Here is a 27,264-nt window from a genome sequence, read left to right on the forward strand (position 1 = left end):
GTTAGGCTGAGAATTGTTTGCTAGTTATGAATTTGAATTAAAATACGTCAGGAAACTAAGTAAATATGTAGCTAGTTTTTGGCTGTGGTCTTAGCAGCTGCTTTCAATTTAGCGAGCTTTTCGTTAGTTAGCGGTGTCGCGTACATGTTTGTTGATTTGGCTGGTTTATTTGACCTTTTAGCTCTTTTTTTCAACAGGAATCAGACGCTGCTTCGTTTTGTGAGTGTGGTCCGGCTGCAGTGAGCTAGGTTAGCTGGTTTAGTCTGGGTGCCTGAGAGTATGAAGGCAAGCCGTTTTAAGTGTTGGGTGGCTGATTTCGATGTGTGTTTGGAGGGCGTGAGGTTGTTTGTTGTGTTTAGTTGGGCTGTGTGGTTGATTTGGTCGTCGTCGTTGTTGTTGTTTACTGTGCTCGGGTTTGGCGCGTCTTGTGTCAGGGTGCGCGCGAATGGCAGGAGCGGATTTAAAAGGCACAAAATTCGAAACCACGCGGAGAGCAGCACGCGGCCCGTTACCGTGGAGACTAACGGATGATAACGGGGCTGTTTGGGTTCAATACTGCCAACGAGAAAGACTCGGACTGAATTCACACCTGAAGAGCTGCTGACAGCTCTCTGTACACTAAAGGAGCTACTCTGAACACTTCACGCTCACGGACAGCTTATTTAAAACGGCAGCGCTAATCACGGGTAATTATGATTTTAAATGATTCTTTGAATCGGCTTTAACTTGAAATCTAGGGCTGTTGACTCGAGGCTTTATTTAGACGCCGGGCAGTTGAAAAGTGAGTTAAACCGTTTCCATGTGAGTATAGAGTTGTTGTGCAGTTTTGTTTCTGTCTGCTAGCATGTATATAATCCATTGAAGGCTAGTTTGTATATGTTTTAATCCCACAACAGGTGAATAAGCCACCTGTAGCTCAGTGAAACTGAGTCATGGAAACTACCGCTGGACGGTTGAAGCACTTGCACACTCTGAAGCCCCACTACCCCAGTACTCACATGGCGCCTCACACTCCAAGGAATGAGAGGGTTAAGAGGGCACACACAGACCTGCACACCCCAAGGGGCGGCTGGGATTCTGGAGGCAGCAGTCAGGAGTCCATCTGCTTGGATAGTACAGTTGAAACTCCAAAGGAAAACCATGAGCAAAGCTCATGTTTAAATTTGCACAGATTGGAGAGACCAAAGGACTTGGAAAGAGACTTTAAGAAACCACACTCACTACAAACAGGTTGGTGTGAGACACCTAAATTGACCAAAAAGGATGCTTCGCTGCGCAGACGCCTCCTCTTGTCCAAATCGGCCACAGATGGAAAGACTAGTGGATCTAAAACGCCCGGCTGCAGGGACTCTGACACACATGGCTATATGGGCAGCATGAGCTTTGACTCTCCTGACATGAGTCCGACCGGACCCCTGTCCTACAGCACTTTAAAAACTGAGGCCATGGCTCTGTCTTGCAGGAAACGACGACTCCTGTTCTCCCAAGTAGTAACCTCAACTCTTGAAAGTGGAAGGAGTGGAGTGACCAGTCCTCTGCTGAGGGAAGGTGGTTTTCTTTCAGAACCTGACCTTAATGAGAGCATTATATCTGGTCTGCTTGTTCCAGAGATGCCCGAGACGCCCCAGGGTAGTAACTATGTCCCGTCGGCAAAGGAAAACTTCCAGACTCCCATTAACTGCCTAGCAGCAAATCTTTGTGAGAGTTTGAGTGTCCTAAGCACACCCTCTTGCACTCCGATTTCAAAGCTGGACACCTCTGCATCAGAAGACAGTGGTTTCAGCTCTCTAGGTCTAGATAAATCTCAGGATTACTCCATAGATGAAGTCTCTTTCCAGGATGTGGTGCTGCCATCGGCATCCCACAGCAGGGAGAAGAGGCGTTCGCGGCTGGACCGCCAGCGCAGGTTGTCCACGCTGAGGGAGGGCGGCTCCCAGTCAGAAGAGGAGCACAGAGCCCAACAGGTGGAAACACAGAGGCTGAAGGATGAAGAAGTTTTCCTGGAAGCAACACCAGTAGGAGCTGCTAGAGTCAAGCTACAGGACCTGTCCCTCACCCCTGCCCTTCAGATGGTGCACGCCATGAGCTGGCGCAGTAAGCGCATCCTGTCCCAAAACAACAGCCTGGAGAAGCTGCTTCGGGTCTCGACCCTTGATGAGCCCATCAGAACCACCCTGCCCCTCTCTGGTCTCATTGGCAGGAAGATGGGCCTGGGCAAGCTGGATATCCTCACTGAGCTCAGCAAGAGGAACCTTCACCATTTGCTGGCAGTCATCCTTAAGCTGCTATCCCCACAGGACATTTACATGTAAGTTGTGGGTGGGGGAAAATGTGCTGCCTTGGTGGTCAAGCTTGTGTGAGATTGGGATATTTAATGAAAAGAAAATCACAGCTGATGTTATTCATTTTAAAAATGGATTCAACTGATTTTATAATGTTACTTGGATATTAAACTCCCTTTTTGGCAGGAAACAAATTTCTGGGCTCAATGGTGTATGTTTTCCCACTATAAATAATTCTTCCAAGCACATTTGATTATTCAGTGTAAATCAGGAACATACCAATAAAATCTAATCATGCAGAATCATTTCAGCATGCTTTTATTATTATTTTTATTTTTTTCCTTTTGTAAAATTTATTTCTTTGTAAATTTGATAAGTGTCTATTTTATACCTTTCCAGATGTGGCCAGGTGTCTCATAGCTGGGATGTAATTATCTTACAAGATAAAAAGGCATGTCGCAGGAGGAAGATGTATGAGAAGGAGATGAAGGTAGCACTTGAGGTGAGCTCAGTCTTATGAACACAAGCTTGGGTGGTACTAAAAAGACGCAAGTGTGTCCTGATTGTCCTTTGTTTCAGATGGGCAGTGCAGCTCATGTCCCGGACGCCGAGACCAGGCTCAACCTGGCGTGTCGATCTGCTCTGAGCAGCGTCCAGGCCCAAGCCAAAACCCCAAGTTCTCTCACACGCACTCCTGCAGCCAGATGGCCTCACACCCCTTTACAGCATCTGACTCCTCATTCCAGCACCAAGCGCCAGGAGTTCCTACAGGTGTGGGCAAAACTGCAGATGTACTGTTTTGTAAACATTCCATTTTTACTTATTACTAGTATTAGTAACATAGCTGACATGTATATGATCAAAATTAAATGTTAAAATTCAAAGCCTAAAAACCACATTTAAAGTAAGTGGGAAGTAAACAGCATTGCTTAGAAATCCAGACTACACTGCAGTTGTTGATGACTGGGCTTTGTTCAGTGTTCACTGTAACTGAACTTGATCTCCCTTCTGATTAGTATTGTTTAAATTAAGCACAGTTGATCATAAGAGTGACCGGTGTTTAATTTTACATATGTTCGCTCATTTCAGGTGGCCAAGACCCTGTTCAGTGATGAGTGCCTGAAGCAGTGTCCACGCTGCCAGCACCCTGCTCGCTGTCATGCGGTACGTGGGGAGGGCATCTGCAGCTGGTCCGATTGCCTTTTCCACTTCTGCACCTCCTGCCTGTGCTCCTACCACGGCTCCAAAGACTGTGCTCATTTGAGTACTAAGCGCAGGAGCAGGAAGGACGTTCTGCCTGGCAGTGCCCAGAGCAAGCGGAATGTGAGGAGACTGTGAATGTGTTTGATCTTGAATGTGTGAGCTTTTTTTTTTTTTTTTTTTTTTGGTTTTTTTTTTTTTAACTTTTAATTATGAATTTCTGAGGAGTTTGCCCTGACATCAGCTATTGCACTCATGAACTTGGCTCTCCTCAGTGCCCAGTTTTATGTAGTCTTTTTCTGAATCTATTGGGTTCTGTGTATATGTTTGTGTGTACATATTCTTTGCACTACGATACGTCTTTACAGTTTTTACAGATCATTTTAATAAAGCCTTTTTACTACCATAGCCTACTGTTGTCAGCTATATACTGCCATCTTGTGGTGGAGCTGAATTTCTGCCTGTCTAATAGGAGAGAAGGGTAAAAGGAGTGTTCTTGTACCTTTTTTTTTTTTAAAACCCAAACTCTCGCATTTAGAACAATATGTACATTTGTTCCGCCAGTTTCTCAAAAGTGCTGCATAATTCAATCAAAGTGATAGGGTTAGACAGGCGTTCATGGTAGACCGACCCATTTCTTTAGAGGTGGTGATGGAAACCAGGAGTTCTTATTTACCACCCAAAAATGACCCAGGGACCAGTTTTTAATATATAACGCTTATTGTGGTAAAATAGTGTTGTTTCTGTAAATGACACGTCTCTTCCCTAAATGACTTTTTTTAACATAGAAAAATCAGTTTTGAGCCAATAACTTCTCTCAACTTGTAAAACAGTGGCTCGGCATGTAAAACTGTAATGGCCTAATATGAAGGAACTTTTACCTGAATTAAACACCGACACTGCAGCCGTCTGGTTCCCATCCCCACCGTTTTGCACAATTCTGACTCGATAAATTGATTTTCTCTAGATTAGTGCATTTCACAGCTTTATTTATGCGGTAAATAAAATAAATCAATATGATAAATGTGTTGGGAACGTGTCCGTGTTCAGCCTTTTGTTTGGCCAAGTCTGCTGAGGCGTGTCTGTAAACAGTGAAGTTAGTTACTGGAGAAACAGTGAAGCGCCTCAGTGTTGTAGCTGACTTGGTCTCCATGGAGACGCTGAACAGAAAGGCGCGTGGAGCTGAAGCGGATCTCTGAGATTGATTCGGATTAAACGGAGTGTGTAAATCACAAGGTCAGACAGGCAGTGTGTGAGCAGGTCCGACTGAAGAGTGTGTAAATCGTCCTGAAGCTGTGAGCGGCGCTTCGTGTGTTGTCTTATTTCCAGAATGCGGAGCGAAGCGGTTCCAGGTGAGTTTAGAGCGCCGCAGCTAACTTGGCTGGCTAACTTGCTGTCTACGAGATCTTAATCCATTAACCGAGCCTTCTTCACACAGACCTGCCAGAAATAACGAGCGAGAACTTTGTGAGTGGTCCGTCCCGTTTCACTTCACTTTTCACTTCTGCAGTTTCTCTTCTGTTGGGCGTTATGGTCGTCTCTGTTCTGGTGTTTCAGGAGGAGAGACTGTCCTCAGACTCGGTGTTCGTGGAGTTTCTCAACGCCTTTCTGCTGCTGCCGGTGAGAGAGAGAGAGAGAGAGAGAGAGAGAGAGAGAGCGCGCGCGCGTTACCGTCAGTTACAAAACAGCGCCGTTTCACCCCACAATAACTGACAGTGTGAAAAACAAGCTAATAACTATTTTTCATGTAATTGAAAAAGTTAAGTTGCATTAAAAAAAGTATTTGTACGATAATTAATAATAAAATTTAAGAATAATAATTAAAACCAATAGAACCGTACAGGACGTGTGTGTGTGTGTGTGTGTGTGTACACACACATTATATTGCCAAAAGTATTTGCTCGTCTACCTTCACACATGTATGAAACTGAATGAGATCCCATTCTTAATCCATAGGGTTTAATATGATGTCAGCCCATCCTTTGCAGCTCGTCTGCTTTGTCACCTCGTCTGGGAAGGCTTTCCATAAGGTGTAGGAGTGTGTTTATGGGAATTTTTAACCGTTCTTCCAGAAGCACATTTGTGATGTTGGACAAGAAGGCCTGGCTCGCAGTCTCCGTGCTAACTCATCCCAAAGCTGTTCTATTGGGTTGAGGTCAGGACTCTGTGCAGGCCAGTCAAGTTCTTCCGCACCAAACTCCCTAATCCATGTCTTTATGGACCTTGCTTTGTGCACTGGTGGGCAGTCATGTTGGAACAGGAAGGGGCAGATGCCACACTGTTCCCACAGAGTTAGGAGCATGAAATTGTCCAATATCTCTTTGACTGCTGAAGAATTAAGAGTTCCTTTCATTGGAACTAACATCGGGCCCAACTCCTGAAAAACATCCCCACACCATAATCCCACACCCCTTCCACCAAACTTTACACTTGGTACATTGCAATCAGAGAAGTACTGTGATTCGTCACTCCAGAGAACACGTCTCCACTGCTCTAGAGTCCAGTGGCGGTGCTTTACTCCACTGCATTTGATGCTTTGCATTGCGCTTGGTGATGCAGTAAGGCTTGGATGCAGCTGCTCAGCCATGGAAACCCATTCCATTAAGCTCTCATTGCTGTTCTTGAGCTAGTCTGAAGGCCACATGAAGTTTTGGAGGTCTGCAGAGATTGAAAGTTGGCGACCTCCACGCACTATTCGCCTCGGCATCTGCTGACACCGCTCATTTTACATGGCCTACCACTTCGTGGCTGAGTTGCTGTCGTTCCCAGCTGAATATAACATTGTGGGGAGAAAAAACAAAATGTGGCTGGTGCAAAAGTTACAGCTTGTTTGATTTATTTTCTATTTCATGTTAAATTTTTTTTCCACAATGTTAAACTCAACAAATAAACACAAACTATTCACTAAAAAATAGCAGAAAAATGTGTTCTCTGTAGAGAATGTGTAATGTATTTTCATGAAGAAAATCAACAAAACACGTAATTTGAATAAGGGTGTTCAAACGTTTGCATACTACTGTACATAGTGATTTTTATAAGCTCATTTAATCTCAAACATTGTGCATTAAAAGCAGTGTTAGCATCACATCTTTGCTATGTTTGTTTCCACAATAACACTACTAAATCAAATCCAAATTTTCCTTGAGTTCCACCCCATCACCCCAACCTATTTCACATAAAAATAATGTACAGTCACATTAAGTGGCATGATGTCGAGTAAGTGACATCATTAAAGCCAGAGTCAGAGGAGACCTGCTGCCAAATTGTGTTTTCATTCAGTATTGATCATTTGATCAATGATCATACATTGAGAAAATAGCTTGTGAAAAGTAATTTCATTTGCTGTTAAAAAACTGATGGTAGAAGCTCTAACCTTGATAACAGGGAACAAGATGGTTAGTTTGATAAGGATCAGTTTTGTCACAAAAAAGCAAATATGTTGTATGGGGGTGGCAAAATCAGTTTTTTTTTTCTTTGAATAGAAGCAATAAGGAACTGAAAATATGGAGGGCAGAAAACTGAAAGATTTCAAAATAGCCTGTCCATTTGGCACTGATCTTATGGGAGCCTAGTGTTGTATTGTATTACACAGTAAAAAAAGACACACCAGTAGAATGTGAGACATAACACAGGTGTGTTGTATCTCTTTGTAAGTCATTCCTGGAGCCCATCAGGTATAACAGTGACAGAGGTGTGTTTGAGGTGGGGGCGGATGCAGCCGAAAGTCTCTCTGCACAGATCACGGCTCTACTGAGTGAACTGAAGGAAAAAAGCACAGATCCAATGTGGTTCCCAAATAAACCTTTAGTGGACAACAGCTACATTGTCTCAGTAAGTTCACACCAATGAATCACCAATGATTTCAGTCTTAGCCTCTATAATCTCTTTGGACCAAACACGGCATCTTTATGTAGACATTTAAATGCCAGTGTGTAATATTTTTCATCACCAAGACCACCGTTGTTTATTTTCTGCAGTGTTTGGACCAAGCACAGGCCATGCAGTGGATCAGAAGAGAGAGACTGCCCTATTTCCTGCAGAGCGATTGTTACTTTGAGTACAGGTCAAACAATTTTCTCTACTGACTAGCTATTTGCTTATTCATCCATTGCCCATCTAAGGTTTGTGGACAAATTGCCTTCATTTGAAAATTTAATTGTCTTACAGATTTTTGTCAAATAAATAAGGAACATTTGCAAATATCTATTTAATAATACTATTTTTTTGCTCCATTTATTTATTTATTTATTTATTTGCTGTTCATCAAACTGTCTTCCTTACTATGGACAGGTTTGGGATATAACGGAATACAAGTATCATACAGAAATATTCAATATTCAGTCCAAGTTACATTTTGTAAAATCATACTTTTAGAATACTTACCCACTTAAAAAATGAAAGTAAAAAACAATTAACTAGTTTAAAATCAGCACACGGCATCTAGCAAATATGGACCTGAATTAACTGCTTCTTTACAAACACAGAGGTTTTAGTAGTCTAAATGTATTCTGAATAAGTTTATTTTATATGCATAGTAATGGAATACATTACTGGATATATTTAGGATAGTGTATTCAGTGTTCACCCACCACTACATTTTCAGAGTATTTTGCCCACCTCTGGCTGTGAAGAGCAGGTTTTGCTTAAATAATGATTGAACAGTTTTTTTTTTCTCTTTTCAAAACTGTTGTTAAAATGTATCTACATATATTTTGCACAAAAGGTGATTTAATCACCTAAGACATTTGAGTGCTGATGAGTGCTATCACAAGGGTCTAAATGTGTAGAGTTTAGCATTAATCCCAAGGTAGCACTGTTACAAATATTTGCATATAAAACCTGGTTAGTCATGTTATCATGAATTGAGAAAGAATAAAATGATGACACTTGAACCCTGCTATGTAATATTAACCATGTCATGGCAGATATCATGTTGCTGCTGTCAGAACAAAACCTCTGGAATATCCCGTATCCCAGTTTTTGACATATTTTGAAAGTATCTGTTGCCCTTTGTATTGTGTGTAAATGTAATGATTAATGGACTCAAGAAATGGCCTAAAATTACTTGTAAAATAAAGTCTGGTTAGGCTTACACTAAAAGCAAAGTTGTTTCGTGGATATGAGGTTTTGTTTTGTTCAATATGTTGTCATGAGTTGTGTTGACCGCTTTTGTTCAGTAAAGTAATGGCATCATGTTATTTCAAACATAACCTGTCATGATAGCTTATGTCACAAGGTAGTTTTTGTTAAGCGTACGTTAGTCGGCAGTCATAACATCAAACATTCTGACATCTGTCATCACAGTTATCGGTAACTGTAACCTGACACTGTTATATAACTGAACGGTACCAGTACCAGTCATAACAACAGCGCATGACATCTACCATGACATGTTCGTGGCGTGTTTAAGACAGTGTTATGTAGTAGGATTCACGGAAGTGTAGATTCAGTGCTTTGCGTTGGCTTCAACACCTAGATTAATGCATGCTCTCTTCATCTAATTTGAGTAGTCAGCCTAATCTTAATCTCCTTTAAACTCATTTCATTCTGTGTTTCTGTTCTTCCTCAGATTGGCCTCATGTTTGTGTCAGCTGGCCAGTACAAAACAGAAGCTGTTCAGAGAGGAATCTTCATGTAGCCCCTCAGCCACATCACCCAAGCATGAGGTACAAAGAGCTCACCCACTTAATCTTTGATGACTTACTTTCTTTACTGTCTTTTAAATTTAAGAGTAAGTGCAGAAATATAGCAGCTTTGATTGGTGCAGTAAAAGCAGATTAACAGTGCTATTGGTGCATCAAATCATGTTGTTGATTATTTGACTTGTATTTCGGGGTTCCCTTACCAGTGTGCCACTTCTCTCAACATGGGACACTCAGACACCCGCAATGACTGCAGTTCTCCCCACATAGAGCATCCGACCATCATTTCGAGGCCTGTGGAGGCTACTAAAGGAAAGACAAAAATAACCCAAAGTATAGCCTCAAACATCTCATGATTTAACTTCATGTCTTACCAATTCAGTGCTGATGTCGGTCTTTACAAGAACAGGTTGTGGCATGCGCCCGCCCCCGGGGCCCCGCCTTCCTGCCAGCTCTTGCGCCATCACCGTCGGGGCCCAGGGGGCGGGCGCATGCCACACAGGTCAACAAAATGCTTTCTGTTTCATAGTTTTTAGTGCTTTCAAATGAGTAAGGACAGAGTGCCTTTGCCTGCAAAGGTTCCTTTTAGAACCCTATCTCTTATGCGTCTGTCCAACATGTTCTCTATTTCTTTAGACCTTGATGTTGTGGAGTTTGAAGTGAGCCTACCAGGACAACACTTGACCCAGCCTGGCAGAGAACAAAGTCCTTCATGTTCTCCTGAGCTCAGTGATCAAATATTGGATCCCACTCCAGTTCAGATGGATATTGCAGAGATACAGAAAGAGATGGAGGAAGAGAGGAAAATTTGCTGGGAACTTTGCCAGGATGCTGGCCAGGACCCTGACCAGAACCAGTGTCCTCACCTGCCTTCAAGTAAATGTAAATGTGCTGCAAGGAAACAATGTGAAATCTTCCCAGTCTCAGATAAAAATGCTCAAACAGACCTACATACTACAGCCTGTCCTCACTATGCCACAGGTGGAAACTGCACACTCTCACTTGATCCTCTCACAAAGCCGACACCCCAGGCATCTGCCTCCACTGCCCTCTCTGGCCTGATTCAAACACCGGCAGACATGGAGGACACCGCAGAGTCAAAAGCTAATACAAGTGTCCATGGCAGCAGACAAGTCTTTCTGGATTTTAAGAGCTTTCTACTTGGCCGACCTGGAGAGAAGATACTAAATTTGTGGATGGACATGGAGCGCCTGAAAACTCTACACAACCTAGAAACCAGGAACAGGTATTACACATGCCAAAAAGCTCTTTTTTACTGTCTGTACATTCATTTAATCCTCATGGAACCCTATTAAGTCTCATAATGTAGTCTACTTGTACCTAGCACATATAGGTGTCTACTTCTCAGATTCAGACTGAATGTAGATCTGTGTTAAGGCATTTGGTTTGGATGAAAAATCAGTACCTGCGGAGCAGTAGCCCGACAGCATTGAGTATGGAGTTCCTTTCCAGACTGGATCTTACCAGCCCCCCATGCTGGACAGAGGACAGACTGCGCCTTATTCAGCCTAATGTCACTGAGGTCCTGCTGCTCTACTGGTGAGCCTCAGCATCACAAAAAAAATAAATAATAATATATATATATATATATATATATATATATATATATATATATATATATATATATATATATATATATATATATAAGCACCTGAATGGAAATTATACTGTTCCCTTTCACTTCTTTGTTCGAATGGACTTGCAAACATACCAGTCCTTTGCAGTTAATTTTGTATACAGTGTGTATACAAATGTTATTTTTTGGCTCAGATCTGGATCATGACACTAGATGATGCCAAATTTGATATGCACAAGTGTAGTGAAGTGTTATTTTGAAGGAAATCAAACCTACACGAATTCTGATCTGATCTACTGTACATGGCCCAAACCTGTTTTTAAAAATTTCAGATTTTTATGTTCACTCTGCTATATGAATGTGAACATAGTCTAATATGTCCTATGTTATGTTCTAGGGGTCAGCGATTCATTATGTCCCACTTGCATACTGAAAGGAGGAGCACAAAGTTTCTGTGGATATGCTGGGATTGCCAGCTTTCTCTGCTGGGGCTAGACTCCTGCCCCCGCCACCCCAGCCCTCTACTCTTGCACTCTGCCTGTTGTTTTCCATCAGAGGCCTCTTCTGCGGTACGAGGCATCCAAATAACCATGGTGGGCCTATGAGTATGAATGATATCTGTGTGTTTCCACACAGTGTGCGTGGTCCTACAGTTTCTGTGACACAGAGAGATACTTAACTGGTATGGTACTTGAGTGGTACATCATTTGTTGTATATGGTCTCTGCATGTGTTTACAGGGTGGCAGTCATTGCAGTGAGATGGAGAGGATGGTGCAGGCATTGTATGTAGAGCCCAAGGCTGGGTTCTTCTTCACACATTTCTGTCAAAACTCAGGGAATCAGGTGTGCTAAGAGACCACAGTTATGTTCAGGTGTTTTAGAATATTTAGTTGAAGTTGAAGTCCTGAGTAGTGCTCAGCAGTAAGGCTGTACTTCATTTATCCCTCTTTACAGCTATGGATGAATGCAGCTCAGTTCTACAGAGAACTGCAGGAGTATCGTCAGCTGTTCTACCAACCCACACTGGATCCCTACAGAGTACGGCACAAGGCCCAGGTACTGAAGTAGAACTAGTGCAGAATAAATAGAGTCTTTCATAAGAGGATAAATGTAGCCAGATAATCAAAGTGAGGTCCATTGATTTGATCTTTCAATGTCAGCTACATCAGCATCCCTTCTATAAATCACCTAACTTGGCTGTGCAGCTGCTGCAAATGCGAACCTTGCCCTAACCTTATCCTAATGTATTCCTAATCTAATCCTGACCTCACTCTGATATAATCCTAATTTTACCCTAATCCTACCTAAATCTAACCCTAAATTTACCTTAATCTAATTTTAACCGTTCGCTAATCTAATTCTAATCTAACCCTAAATTTACAGTAATCTAACCTAATGTGATACTAATCTAATCCTAATCTAACCTTAAATTTACAATAAAAGTAACACTAACATGGCACTAATGTAATCATAAACTAACCCCAAGTTCACCCTGATGTTAGTTTTAAGGTTGTTAAAAGGTTAGGTAAATTTACCCTTAATCCCAGAGTTACATTAATCTAATTCTAACCTAACCTAAACTAATTTTGCAGTACTGTTACACTAATCTAATCCTATTTTAATTAAAAATGTATCCTGTTTTTATACTAATGTGACACTGATCTAATACTAATCTAACCCAAAGTTTATCATGAAATAACTCAAAATTGACCCTAATTTCATGCTAACATGACACTAATTTAATCTTAATTAGATTATCTAATCTCTTTTAGGATTAATAAGGCATCTTTCCATCTATCTGTTCCAGTATCACTCTATCACGCCAGTTAATATGTAACTGTAGAATTTTATTTCACTCTTTTGTAGCTGATATATGCGACATACGTGTGCAGTGCTGCTGGGAGGAATGTGGGTCTGGGGGAACAGTGCAGGCAGCACATCTTCACCCATCTCATTCCTCCATTTGAGGACCTGTTTGATGAAGCAGAAGAGCACATACTCTACTTGCTTCTTGAGCCGTGGACAATACTGACCCACCAGGACATGAGCACATTCCACAAAGTAGGACACCACAAATGAATCGATGCAGTTTTAATATATTGGTATTGTTTTTCATCCGTATAATTGATTATAAAAGCACAATACGTTTCAGTGACATGTTTAGCATGGAAAATTGGGATTAAATATGGTTCTCTAGGTTTACAACAGTATTTTTTTCCAAAGTAGAGGTGAAACCATGGCAGTATGATATCATTATCATAATAGCTTAAATGACAGTAAGTTTTTCTGAGCATATGGTGAGCATACACTGTCCAACTACATGTTTAATTAAAAATAAAGTTAGCCAGCATTCTCCAGTGCATGACAGTATAACTGGTGCTGTTTAATTGATGTCTTGATACACAGTATGTGGAAAGCTTTACTCAGTGCACTCAGAGTTTTGATAATTTATCGTTTTTGTTGCACTACTGGTGCATTATGTCTGCTCCAACTTACCAACTCAGTGTGTATCCATGTGTATCATAAAAATGTGTTCATGCATCATGATGCACTGATCATGAGTTTTTAAGGTTTATTCTTCTGATTCTTCTTTTATGGCTGATCAGCAAATTGGCCAAAAGCCATTTTATGAGGGTTTTTAATGTGGGGGCTGAATGAGCATCAAACACATTAGCATATTTCCATTACTTTCTATTAGATACATTTGCGGCAAAAATAATGATATTCAGTTCATGTTATTAAAATCCATTTGTGAAATTAAACTACCAGTTTGGTCCACAAGCAATAATGATACATTTAAAGTAAAAGAAAATTAGCTATTCAGCACAATTAGTCATTGCTTTTTCCGATCTATATAATACCCTTAGTGATAATATATATTTTATAAATTTTTCATTTGTATGAGCATTTGCTTGGCTTAGTCTTGTTTGTGTGTGTGTGTGTGTGTGTGTGTGTGTGTGTGTGTGTGTGTGTGTGTGTTTTTGCAGGTAGCTGTGTGGGAGGAGGAACGCTTTGTGGAACCTGACCTCTATAAGACACTGCAGAGCCTATACACACAAGCACAGTACCGAAAGCAGCAGGTTACACTTTCATTTCAGGACTGACAGACTGACCCTGTAGTTCAGTAATCTGTTGCTGTCTGTATTTTCAGCTGCACCGGATGCTTAGTAGCTTCACTCTGTTTGTTTAGTGTGCACAAGAGCGCAGGCCTCCACCACCACCACCAGCCAAGGGGGCTAAAGATCCTGACCCCTGGGCCCAGGTTCCACATCAGTTCCGACGCTACCGCTTGGGCACTTTGCTCCGGAATCGAATGGAACTCCAGCACTTCCTGGCATTTCTGGAAGAAAACTTTGCTAGGTGCTCTGTGTAATTCAGTATATGTAACCACGGCAGGGCGGATATGACGGTAGATTTCATTTAGTTTTGTGTTTGTGCGTGCTTGTGTGTAGTATGGACCTGCTCTGCTGGTTGGATATTGAGCAATTGAAAAGGACCCCTAATGATGCGGCAGGGTGGGGGGAGAAGTGCAGGAATATCAGGACTCAGTACCTCAGCCGCAAATATCTGTTTGGTCCCAGCAGCCCTGCAAATAAGCAGCAACAGACTGAGGTACCACACATACAAAAATGTGTGAATGAATGTGTGAATACCTAAATAAATAGCTGAATAAAGCTGTGTGTATGTGTGTGTGTGTAGCTGCTGCGTCTGGCTGGTGGTTGGGCGCGCTTGCAGTGTGAGCCTCTCTCTATGTCCGTGCTGTCCGAAGGTCAGTCTCTGGTCAGGAGCCGTATTGAAAGAAAATGGTTACCGCTGTTCCTCTCCACTGAAGAGTTCTTCAAACGCCAGAAATTACAGGTCAGTCTGATCCAGTCAGGCCTCTGCCAGCAGGTTAATCTGAACTGATCAGAGCTCAGCCTGCAGGGGAGTTGGATCCAATCAGAGTTATGCCTATATTTCCAATATATTACCTATATTGAAAAGTGAGTCTGATGGGAGCTGCACCTGCAGGTGAGTCTGATCTAATTAGAGCTCTGCCTGCAAGTTAGTCTGCTGAAATCAGTGCTCTGTTGACAGATGTGACTACTTATAAAATGAATTGGGGGTGCTCATTAAAGCCTGTATGCATGACATGTGTGAAATCCATATAATGACAAAAGCCAATATATTAGCCCTCATTAGCCCACTGCTGGAAACATCACATTTACCTACCTTTTTCATTTTTCAGATTCTGTAATTCTCTTCTAAATATGTACTCTATACTATAAGTATGATGGGTAACAATAGAAAATTCTGTGCACTAATTAGAACAATATGTTTTGTAACAATTTGTTAGTTATAAAGTAATATTGTGCCTAGAGTGCATGTAAGTGCCTCTTGCCTTGTGATCAGTTGTGTGGCATGAGACCCTAAAATAACCTCTGTCAGATTATCTACCACTGGATTATGTTGCTTTTACATCATGGAGTGTTGTGTATAGTGCATTTGTGGAGTGCATTACATCTGCTTTAAATAGTACACCTGTTTTAAACATTACACCTACTAATGACCCTCTCCGCTGCTCATGTAGCAACACAACACCTTCCTCATTACTTAATGAGCCACCTTTTTACTTCCACATGACACTATTACTGAGGGAGTGGATGGGGAGAACAAGAGGAAGAATAAGAAAAAAGAGGGAGAGGTGCTGAGGTGGTATCTCTCTTGTTACATGAGTAGTAATGCATTAACGTGTACCACTGGCACTCATCTAGTTCTTAATCCAGTTCTTCTGTTCCTGCAGACTGATCTTGAGGACGTGGTGGAAGACCAGCTGTTTCTCCGCTACAAAAAGAAGAGGCAGGTGTGGAAGGTGGGTCAAGCTCCTATTCTCTGCACTGCTCACTTCTCAGAAACCAGCGCTTATATTTTCTCTGGTAACTTCTCTCTCTATCTTTGTGCAGCAGGTGAACGGGGGGCTGATGAACTCATCTCAGGAGGTCTTGGCCCTGCGCAGAGCACTGCTCAACCCCATCACCTGCCTACACTTCCGCCTCTTTCTCTCAATGAGAGGCGAGTTGCTGGAAAACGACCTCCTTTTCTGGTTGGAGGTGCAGAGATACAAGGTGACAGCTGGCTTTATCTTAAACCTAAACACAAACTCGGAACCACCAAGTTTTCAAAATTTCTGCATAATTTAGTTGCTGAGATTCAGAGTGATTTTATGTAAAATAATGTATTGTAAAGAAGTTTACTGACTTTCTTTGCAGTTGTGCTAAAAGGAACCAGATGCTGTGATGTCTACAATGCAAATATAACCATTTTATTTATCTTAAATAAACAAAAATGAACTCAAATATTACTTACATAAAAGTTGATTGTTAAAATGGTGGTAAACCCAAAGAAATTTGTTTTCTTTCTGTACCATTTTGACATGTGATGCCATGCAAGTTTTGTAAAGTCAAAAAACCTTTTACACCACTTCAGTTGATGTTTGGCATTGTGCCTGTTGATATTTGACTTGTATGTAGCTGCTTAGTAATTGAGTTTTGCTTCCAGAGACAAGTTAGTGATTGTTTCACCTGAGGTTGACTATTTTTTTTACAAGATACTGCATAAGACTGAAGCACATATCTGCCACTTCAAGGCTGAACTGCTCCTGGATGCCTACATTTTACATGAACATCACTTGCAGTCAATCACGGCACAGCTGGAGCCATACAGAAATCGAAGAGACTTATTGGAAAAGTGTTACTTATGCTGATGCAGTGTGCCATGTTTTTATTGTTTTAATCTCATTCACGGCTACCTCAAGTTATATCATATACACATATTTAGTTGCATTCAAACAGGCTACACATTTGTAAATTGGGTGTTTAATCTATTATTCTAATACATATTGTGTATAGGATTTGTGTCACTCTCACTGTGATGAGGCAACCGTACAGCAGAAAGTCTCCACCATCATCAGCTGTTTTATCGACTCCTGCATCCCCCCCAGAGTGCAGATCCACCTCCCCCCTGAGCAGGCTCAGCTCATCCTGCAGAACAAGAATATGCTTGGCCCCTACATATTCAGAGAGGCTCAGGTACATCTGGACAGTGATGATCAAAATGACTCTTTCTCTTGGATATTAATAATGTGTTTTGATTATGCTGTTCCTTTTTCTGGCATTAGCAGCAAAGGCTTGAACTTTAAACAGTTGTTACATGAGGAAGGAGAAGTGATCTAGCCATTCACTCGCAACAGCTCAGAGCATCAGGACACTTAGATGTTTAGATGTATTTTAGGGTTAGATATGTAGATATTTTCTATACTCAAATTATAGAGAAACGTCTTCAAAGAAATACCTGTTTATTGTAATTGTTATTTATACTTCTTTTGTGTTCTATCTTGACAATGATTTTATGTGTTATACCAGAACATTCTGTTTTCTTTAGGTTTCAAAATGCTATACAGACTTAAATTTGAGCATTTTGAAAAATATAAAACATTGATTATTATCAATATTGAATTCTGTAGAATGTCCATGTTGCCAAGTCTTTATAGACTGTCTTTTCCCTTCTCCCTCCATCTGGTACAGGTCTAATACAATATATGTCTATGGAAGAAGTTTCATCAGCTGCACTTATTAAGACTGGAGTAAACATGGAAATGTGTATGTGTACAGATGTGTGTGTTCAGTGAGCTCCTGAAACACTGGCAAGCGTTTGTGGAGTTCAGGAGCAACATGTGTGAAGAGCAGGTTGTGTCTGAGCTAAAGAAGAGGAGGAGCGCAGAGAGGGAGAGACGGATGAGAAGAGAGAGGGATCAACAGGATGATGGGACACCAGTGGTAACACCACACTGCACACATTGTGTTCTTGCTTTGGTGATATCTAAAGACAGGTAGATCATGTGATACTCAGGGTGGAGTTTTGCAATTATGAAGGGTGTTATGCTGAAGGCTATCGGTGTAGGTGTGTGTGTTTGTGTGAACCGTCCCTCCAGGAATTTTCTCACAATATTTGTAAAGACTTGCAAGTTTGTCCAGTCTTTGCACCATTTCTGCATTAAACCTGTAATTCAGTGACAAGCATCTGCAGATATTGTATTTATTGTTTTGTGTTACACTGGGAATAATGCAGAGTCCACATTTGGCAAATATTGTTAAATGTTTTCCTTTTTTCCCCTTTTTCCTTTCACTTTTTCCTTTCACTTGAATCCACAACAATCACAAACAGCCATGAGATGCTTTTGCAACAGTATGAAGTATGCACTATGAAGCTGTATTCTGTATGTATGTGTTTGTGCTTATCTCAGTCCCTGTGTCACAATGATAGGACATGACAGTTTTGCACAAGTGAGGACATTTTGCGTAAATTTAACTTGCAATGCACATGCAATGTTTGCTCCACAAATTATGACTTTTTTTTTTGAAAACTAAAAGAGCAGAAAGATTGGCTTTAGGATGTTGAGATTAAAGTTCGGGTTAGGTTTAGATGTAGTATTACTTGCTGCAGTAATACAGAAATCAATGGAATCCAAGTAAAGTAATACAAACTAAACTATCCAAGTAAAAAATACAAAGAGTGTGTGTGTGAGAGGAATGCTGAACTGTATACAAAAGCTTGAAAACCCCTGCTCAAATGATATGCTGTGTGTGTGTGTGTGTCTGTGTGTGTGTGTGTGTGTGTGTGTGTGTGTGTGTGTGTGTGTGTGTGTGTGTGGGTGTGTGTGTGTGTGTGTGTGTGTGAGTGTGTCTACGCAGGTGCTGCAGGGGGAGCGGGGCAGCGTGATAGAAGGACTGATGGAGGAAGCCAGTATGTATGGAGGAGGAGAGGAGGATGAAGAAACAGAAGAGTATGAGAGAGTGAATGCTGCAGGACAGCAGGTCAGTGGACTGCAGACATGCAGAATTAGGGGCAGGGACAAGGACAGGAGTCTATGCATGCAGATGAATGTTAACCCTTGAAAGTGTAGATATTTCTATTCATTTTTTACATTTAAATGTAATTACATAATTGCATATTTGTTTCCATATTCACAAATTACAAATATGCCAAAAATGTAAAGAATGGATTTTTTCATCTTCAAAACAAGACTGTAGACACAATGACTTCTACAAATTCAAATTATAATAAAATATCTCCTCTTCTGCTTGATTGAACGTCTATAAAACACGCTTGTTCCATTGAGCTGTGAGTGAGAATGAGATGTACAGTACTGGATAGTTTATTTAATTTCCAGTCAGAACAGACTTTAAGTACAAGTTCTTCCTAGGAGACACAAATTATAATGTTTGACAGATTATGTAGAAGCTTCAACAACTAATCTGTCAGTATTTAAGGTGTCTACCGCTTCCTTTCTGTTCAGGAGACTTGCTTTCCTTTTTTCAAAGAAATCTGCAGGGACATTTTTCCACACTTGCAAAATTCAGTTTTAGAAGTTGGTTATATTTTCTGCTTCTCACAATACAAGTCATCCCAAACACATTGTGTGATGTTGAGGTCTGGACTCTGGGGTGGTCAGTCCGTTGTTCTGAGAACACCAACTGCTGATATTGATATGCAAATATTCTTTTTCTGTGTCCTTTTCTCAATAACAGCTTCTTGACAGCTACAAGCTTTTCTCTCATAAATGAAAATTTAAGTGCTGTTTTTCCACTGGTGATAGTTTTGGTGGTCTACTAGGTCTTGGTACAGTTGTTAGGAGTCCAGTTTCTCTGTATTTGTCTTGGAACTTCTGTATTTAGAAGGTGGTCTCAGCACTGTAGTGAGGAGGGTGCTGAACAGAGAGTTTTGTCTGTGTGTGAGACTGTAGTGCTTTTCTTTCAGTTGTCTTGGTCCTACTCCAAATACCTGGCTGCTCTAGAGAGAGAGGAGATCCTGATACGCACTCAGGCACTGCAAGAGGAGGGAGCAGGTATTATAACCCCCCCCCCACACACACACACATTCTGTTCACTCATTCATTCTTTTAGTTTCAGCTGGATAGAGAGTGCTCTCATTTCATGGTTCAGTTTATCTTTCTGCAACCAGTTGTAAAACTGTCAGTAATCATAGTTTCCCTGCTGTTTCTTTATGACTCTTTTTGGTCATGAAGTAATGACAAGTTTATAGGGATCACTTGATGCTTATTATGTATTATAAGAAGCAGTACATTAAAGGTCAGTTTAAAGAAACATGTTTTCACGAAAGCTTAAAAGTCAAGTACAAAAATATATTTTTTTCACCACATTTCAAATGCTGAGCTGCAGAATTAATACTGGTTCAAAGTGACTGAAGGCACAGGAGAAGATAAAATTTTGCAATTTTGAACACCACCACACCACCCCAAAGTAGCATCAAGTAAGAGTGCAGTTGCTGTGGTTATAATTCACTTAAATACAAGTGAACACATGTTAAATGCAGGTAAATAAAGGTAAAATATTAGTAGACACTCAAGTAAAGCAGAAAAGCTACAATTAGTCATTGCTTTATTCTTCTTTATAAGCAAGCTTTCCTATATACTTGGGTGTGTATGTATATATATATATATATATATATATATATATATATATATATATATATATATATACATATATATACTTTTTTGGGGGTTTTTGGATTTACAGGGAAGCCAAAGCACTACTAATGTTACAAAATATTCTTCTGAATGCTGCATGAATGACACATTTCCACCAGAGAGGTCTCCAAGGAGCTTGAAAGTTATTTAAATGTAAGATGGCCAGCTAATTGCTTTGTGACACTGGATGTTGCTCTGCATTAAATTAAAATAGATGTTGTGTTCCTAAGTAAAAGTATTATGGTTTATACTCCGAAACTTACAGTAATAGGAAAAAGTGCAGTTACAAGAGTAGTTGTACAGGTGGGGTTACACTAAGGCAGCTGTAATAATTCACAAAATAATGTCTATAAGTGAAGCAGATAAAAAGTAATTCTCACAGGTTTTTCACTAAATGTGCGCGTTTTCTGTATAAATGTGTTTTCCCAGATTTGAGCTCTGTGCACAGTGTGAGATCAAAAGCTCTCACACGCTGCCAGCCCTCCTCTGGAAAAAACGCACTCTCACCATCCAGAACACACACACCACAAAGAGCACCTCAGCACCACTCACAGGTAAGATGCACAGCTGCTGCTGTCAGTGTTTAATAATATGAATGAATGAAAGCTGCTTATTTTAGCACTGTAATGGTTTCTCTCTTAAACAGGGCACTGAGTCTAAGCAGTGTGATCAACAAGCATGTGATGACACCTGAGGGTCAGTTAAAGCAACAGCAGTTTAGAGAGGGCTAAATACACCATTTAAGTGTATAAACAAAGAAGTTTAATACAATATTTAAGTGTATAAATTATACTAAGTGTTCATTGGATGCAATGATGGCTGTTAAAAATCTCACACCATCTGTGTGTATCATCTGTGTTCTACAATCTCTAGGAAGACTTCATCACCTGTCTGTAAAGTGCTTTGAGCTGCCACTGGTGCGCTATAAAGATCATTATCATCACTATTATTATTATTATTTTAAAAGAGAATGATTTTCTGACAGTCAAAGACTGTATTTGCATTACACTGGCTCAAATAAATTTTCTTGCCTTGATGGCTCGCATTTGTATTTGTGACCTGTATCTCGCAGTAGTGTGAACACACTTTTGCCCTGAACCTACATGTGCACGTCATGGACAGCACTGCAAAGTGTGGTCAGCTGTGCAAAGTTGGCCTGTGATGGGATTTGATTTGGACTGCGAGAAAGTTGCCCTGACCTCACCCCCTCAACCACTGAGAAAACATAATTTTATACTGTATTTAACTTATATTCATATTGTCCTTTTAAATTAGTATATTTAGGTTTTTACTAACAAAATATAGAGTGGTGCTATAAAATGCCCTCGGCCCAAAACAAATATTACACTTTGGTCTCAGAAGACAAAAAGTTAGAGCCCCCCTGCTTTAGATGAGTGGTCACATGAGCAGTCCTGACAGCAATGATGTTTATCCCTTTCTGACCTTTCACCACCTCAGAATGATCAAATAGTCACGTGTCAGATATGTACTCAAAATCAGAGTGTTGTGTAGAAGATTTACTGCAAGCTACCAGAACACAAATGATGTTCATTACTGTTTTAATAAAAGTTGGTATCACTAATGCACAGCGTTATTGATCAATTGGCCATTGAAAGAACGAGAGATATTGAAAATGTGTATTGTATTTTCATAACTTGCATCAAGTTGTTTTAACATGTTTAGGCCTAATGAAGCATATATGCACACATCCTGCATTGCCCTCCAAATATTCCAAAAAATGGTTTCTATTTGAGGTTCTAGAGCAAGACTGGCTCTAATCCTGTTGGAGATCCACGTGGGGAGCTGGAATTTGCTTGTAAATCCTTCACTGATATGTTAGGCTGTATAATTAGAGTTGTGTATATTTACATTACATGCATAATCACATCTCAAAGCCTAAAATCTGGTGGAAAATAAATGGAAAAAGCAATATCTAAGAGAATGATTCTAAAGTTGTTGCAACATTGGTTAAAAATTCATATTTACATGTATTATAAATTCAAATAGTGCCTTCATAAAGTAAGAGTGCTGTCAGAATTTTCTACTCACTATAATAGTGGTCCGAGGTTCAGCCTAGTCTGAAGAATCTAATGTTACTGTTCTCACAGGACCGAAATAGCTTCTCTTACTCATCCCCAGTAATGATAATGACTCTGATGGTGGCATCAAACTGGGTTAATCTCAGACACTCATCATGGAGGGAGATCTATGGGATTTAATTATGCAGAAAATGATCTTTCTAGGAGGGAGGACAGAAATACATGCAAACATCAAAACAGATCAAGAGCATCTGGAAGAGCAACAGAGATATAGAGGGTTTACTATTGTCTCTTGATACTATTGTCTGTATGGCATCAAGATACACCAAATAAACTGATCTATTCTGAAGCTCTTTGAAATCAGTTCTCAGTGTAAACCTCGTAGTGTGCATCTTTCTTTCATGGAGACTGTTTATTGTCTTAAATGTTATTTGGTTTGAGATTTGGTACAGCACAATAAGTGAAAATTCAACTTGAAAGGACACAGGGCTGCAAAGGGAAATATTCAGTGGCTTCCTATGTGTGCAAAAGTTATGATTAATATAAGCTTTTTAAACATTTAAAGGGGAATTCCGAGTGGTTTGATGTGAAATGGTTCACTGTAGAGAGTGACTGATTTCTTCACAGTGGTTGAGATAAAAACCAGCCATCACCATGTCTACAACACAAACACAGCCATTTTATTTACTATCCAGAACCACCAGCAAATCTAAATGTGTCTTCTGAGTTTTCATATGTAACAGTGATCTGCTCAACGCTTCCAGCCACCATGGACCCTCACCAATTTGCATACCGCTCCAACAGATCCACAGATGACGCCATTGCACTAACGATATGCACTGCTCTCACGCATCTGGACAGAAAGGATTCTGTTCAGAGACTACAGCTCAGCATTCAACACAATCATCCCTGCCAAACTCTTTCCTAAGCTCACAGACTTGGGTTTGAACTCTCATATGTGCAACTGGATACTGGACTTTCTGATGAGCAGACCCCAGGTGGTGAAAGCTGGGATCAGCTACACTGACTCTGAGCACAGGGGCTCCCCAGGGATGTGTGCTCAGCCTCCTCCTGTACTCCCTGTATACACATGGATGTGTAGCCAAATGGTGCTTGATGACACCACCATCCTAGGCCTCATCACTGATGGGGATAAAACAGCCTACAGAGACGAGGTCAGCGCTCTGTCAGAGTGGTGCCATGACAGCAATCTCTGTCTCAACATCAGCAAAACAAAGGAGATGATAGTGGACTACAGGAAACAGCAGAGGAGTGGTCACTCTCCCCTATCCATCAATGGAGCCGAAGCGGAGACAGTCAGCAGTGTGAAGTTCCTCGGCATACACCTCACTGATGAACTCACCTGGACCCACCACACCAACACTATTGTGAGATCTGCCCGCCAGCGTCTCTTCGTTTGGTCTGCCTCCTCAGATCCTCACCAACCTCTACAGGTGCACCATAGAGAGCATCCTCACGAGCTGCATCACTGTCTGGTACAGCAGCTGCACCGCCTGCAAGTGCAAGGCCATTAGAGGAGTGGTGAGGCAACAAACTATCACAGGCAACAAACTACCAGCCTTACAGGACGTCTACCAGTCCTGCTGCCTCAGGAAGTTCAAAAAGATCCAGTCAGACAGAAGCCACCCAGGAAACGGCCTGTTCACCATCCTGCCATCAGGCAGGAGATTCCGCAGCATCCAGGCTAGAACAACCCAGCTAATGAACAGTTTCTACCCAAAGGCTGTCAGGCTTCTGAACAAGCCGTGAAGCTGTGGGATCGTCCCCAACTACCATTTCACTCAGTCACTCTGTCAGTATTATCATATCATCTCTGCTATGGACAATAACACCTTAACACTAAGCCACTTTAAAGAACAACACCACAGTCACTCGTCACTTTAAAATGTATACAGTCTCTATGTCTTGTGTATATTGTCACTATATTTTGTGTATATTTCACTATTTTGCATATATTTTCTCTAGACTTTGTGTATATTTAATATATTTAATTTTTTTTAAATATGTATGCATGTGTACATTTATATATATATATATATATATATATATATATATATATATATATATATATATATATACATACATTATGAACACGTGCACACACACACACACACACACATATACATATATATATATATATATATATATATTACTTATTTTCTGTAGAGTGATTACCTGAGCCTCACCACAAGCATTTCAATGCATAAATGTCTTGACATGTTGTGCAAATGACAAATAAACTTGAAACTTGAAACTGGATGATGCTAAAATAATGATAAATCTGAAAAAAGGTTTTCTTTTGGGACTGTTTGCCTTGCAGTACCCTTCCCACGAATGTACCTCTGGCCACAAATGCACTTAAATAAATGGATTAAAATACAATTTAAGTCAAAGCCTTCACAAATCTATCATAAAACAATGTGTCGCACATCAGACAGCATATATCTAATCTTTCAGAGGCATTGAACTCCTCAGACGTCTGGTTCCCATTACCAGCACAGTGAACATTTCTGAATGTGAGTTTCTTTACAACTGAGGTTTTCACATCAAACCACTCTGGATGACTTTGTTTACATCTCAACTATTTAATTATGTATAATTTTAATTTAATAGGCGCTGCAAAGAAGGGCTGGCTAGATGAATACTCAACAATGCAGGATCAGCCATCACCAGCAGAGAGCAGCATTCACAAACAGGACTAAAAATCACTATATTGTATGTCCAAAAGCATCCAGATACCCCTTCTAATTAGCGAAATTAAGGTGCACCCTTTGCTGGCATTCAGCTGTACACACACAACTTGTATAATAACCATAGAAAAGCACCATTAGGACACCCTGCAACAGCCACACAAAATCTAAGGTCACCATGCCCAATCCCAAGCATCAGCAAGAGGGCATGAGAGCAGTGGTCTGTGTTACAGTGAAACTGAGTTCTCTGGAGTGATAAGTTAAGTGATACTTTTTTAATCCCACAAACGGGGAAATTCCACCTCCGCATTTAACCCATCCATGAAGTGAAACACCACATACACACTAGTGAATAGACACACACAAGTAGGGAGTGAGCACACTTGCCTGTAGCGGTGGGCAGCCCAATGCATGGCGCCCGGGGAGCCATTGGGGGTTAAATGTCTTGCTCAAGGACACCTCAGTCATGGACTGTCGACACTGGGGATCGAACCGGCAATTTTCCTGTCACAGGGCCAGTTCCCTAACCTCCAGCCCACAACTGCGACTATGATAGACTACCATTCAATACCTTTGGGATGAGTGAGAGGAGATTGTGATCAAGAACTGTTCATTCAACATCAGCACCTGACCTCACCTTTGTGGCTGAATGCAATCAAATATTTACAGCAGTGTTCCAACATCTACTGTAAAGCCTTTCCAGAAGAGTAGAGGCTATGACTGAAGCAAAAGAGGGGCAAACTCTCTATTAATACACACACACACACACACACACACACACACACACACATACATTCATTTTCTAAGCTGCTTCTCCCTCAGTGTTCCGGGGGGGTGGGTGCTGGTGCCCGTCATCGGGCGGAAGACAGGATCTATTAATACATTTATTTCAAAATAAACATTGGGTGAGCAGGTGTCTACAAACATTTGGACATGTAGTGTAATACCTAACAAGGCCACACAGCATCAGAGATGGGATGGTCTGCTCTTCTTTAGTGCACTGGGGCTCGGCTGGTCACAGCCCAGCTCAAAGCATAGATCTGAACCTTTCTACAGGTTTTCGTTTAAGCCTGTTCTTCGTAACATGGATCTTTACAGTGGGGGTACTTGGCGCCACCTCGTCCTCCAAGTACAATCACAGTCTCTTGGGCCTTTATGTCTGTTACATGTTCCGTTAGAAGGACACTGTGACATGAGATAAGGACTTGTTGATGTCCATCTCCACTCTGTCCTACCAGCCATGGTGGCAGCCTGTGATCTGGAACTGAGTATTTCCCTCACTGTGTAACTTGATGAAATGGCAACTGTTCAGGAACCTTCAAGGCCTTTAAGTCTGACTAAGAGTGACTCCTGCGGACATCAGTAAGATGTTGGCACTATCTTTCTTAACCGTATCTTACCAATGACATTGTGTTCAGTTGGTTTCTAAATCAGCCCAAGCCTGCATTATAGTAGTTTTGATTTCTAATGTTGAATCAGCAGCCGTACGTCTAGACTGACCATTTTACATATAATTTACATGAAGCTATATCTGATTTGACCTAGCCTGTATTAGAAGGGCTGCTCTTACCCCTACCATGCACACTCACTCTCTCGACTCTGATTGTATTTAAGCTTTTGTCTCAGCTCAGCCTTTTTGTGTGAGGTGTGAGTGTGTGTTTTCGTGAGCGTGTTGACCTGTTGAGATTATTTTTCTCTACTTTTGTCCATTCCTTTAATGTTTCCTTTTTCAACTTTTCTCTTGTTAAATTTTATCATCTATTTGACTTTTGAAAAAGGTCAAATAGTGGTCTTCTCCTTGATTAGGATGTATTTCATCATAGAATTATGAATGTTTTTATGTTTCTAAATTTTAATTTCAATCATGCTGTGGTAAACTGCTCAATACCAACCAAAGTCCAACTGTCTCTACCATACAGATTTACACTGCTCTGTTAGGATCATTCTTTAAATTAAGAAATGGCAACCCAGTAAAGGACACCAGGAACATCAGGAACACTTGGCGCGAAAAAAAACTTTTCTTGCTCTGAGGTGTATTGATTCTTCCCTGAGCCTAATGTAGAGAATAGTGCTGTTTTCATTTTTTTTTATTAAAAAAGTAATGATCATAGGAAAAAGCTCAACTTTTTTGAAAAGCATCAACTGATTTAGTCATTTACTTAAGAAATTAAGCAATCAAATGATTAAATCTAATTAAACACTTATTCATAGTGATTTGGTCATGAAGCACCTACCATAAAGGACAGAATAGAAAAAAGCTATTTAC

The 27,264-nt window shown here is 40.7% G+C and overlaps 2 protein-coding genes across 3 annotated transcripts; both read left to right on the forward strand.

Moving 5' to 3' along the window:
- The first annotated feature begins 512 nt into the window (after positions 1-512).
- fbxo43 (F-box protein 43) lies at positions 513-3,620 on the forward strand. Its single transcript, XM_037537072.1, has 5 exons — positions 513-686; positions 897-2,308; positions 2,682-2,784; positions 2,862-3,053; positions 3,372-3,620. The coding sequence occupies exons 2-5, from the start codon at positions 933-935 to the stop codon at positions 3,618-3,620; spliced, it is 1,920 nt and encodes a 639-aa protein (XP_037392969.1). The 5' UTR covers positions 513-686; positions 897-932.
- A 1,004-nt stretch (positions 3,621-4,624) lies between these two features.
- Positions 4,625-24,089, forward strand: LOC108436095 (regulator of G protein signaling 22). 2 transcript variants are annotated; one of them, XM_037537071.1, is made up of 25 exons: positions 4,625-4,834; positions 4,921-4,949; positions 5,040-5,102; positions 7,137-7,313; positions 7,460-7,545; positions 9,052-9,148; positions 9,331-9,457; positions 9,761-10,370; positions 10,523-10,684; positions 11,119-11,290; positions 11,461-11,565; positions 11,677-11,778; positions 12,589-12,783; positions 13,710-13,802; positions 13,913-14,082; positions 14,175-14,334; positions 14,422-14,580; positions 15,506-15,574; positions 15,666-15,827; positions 16,611-16,790; positions 17,373-17,537; positions 18,453-18,575; positions 19,519-19,606; positions 20,678-20,802; positions 23,052-24,089. In XM_037537071.1, exons 1-25 carry the CDS (start codon positions 4,813-4,815, stop codon positions 23,115-23,117), a joined length of 3,507 nt encoding a protein of 1,168 aa, XP_037392968.1. In that variant the 5' UTR covers positions 4,625-4,812; the 3' UTR covers positions 23,118-24,089. The 2 variants fall into 2 exon arrangements, with proteins under 2 accessions (XP_037392968.1, XP_037392967.1); XM_037537070.1 differs by lacking the exon at positions 23,052-24,089 and adding an exon at positions 20,895-21,293 and having other exon boundaries at positions 4,921-5,102; positions 10,511-10,684; positions 11,119-11,314.
- Positions 24,090-27,264: the final 3,175 nt, after the last annotated feature.

Source organism: Pygocentrus nattereri, chromosome 3 (assembly GCF_015220715.1).
Source record: "Pygocentrus nattereri isolate fPygNat1 chromosome 3, fPygNat1.pri, whole genome shotgun sequence".
NCBI classification, from domain to species: Eukaryota; Metazoa; Chordata; class Actinopteri; order Characiformes; family Serrasalmidae; genus Pygocentrus; species Pygocentrus nattereri.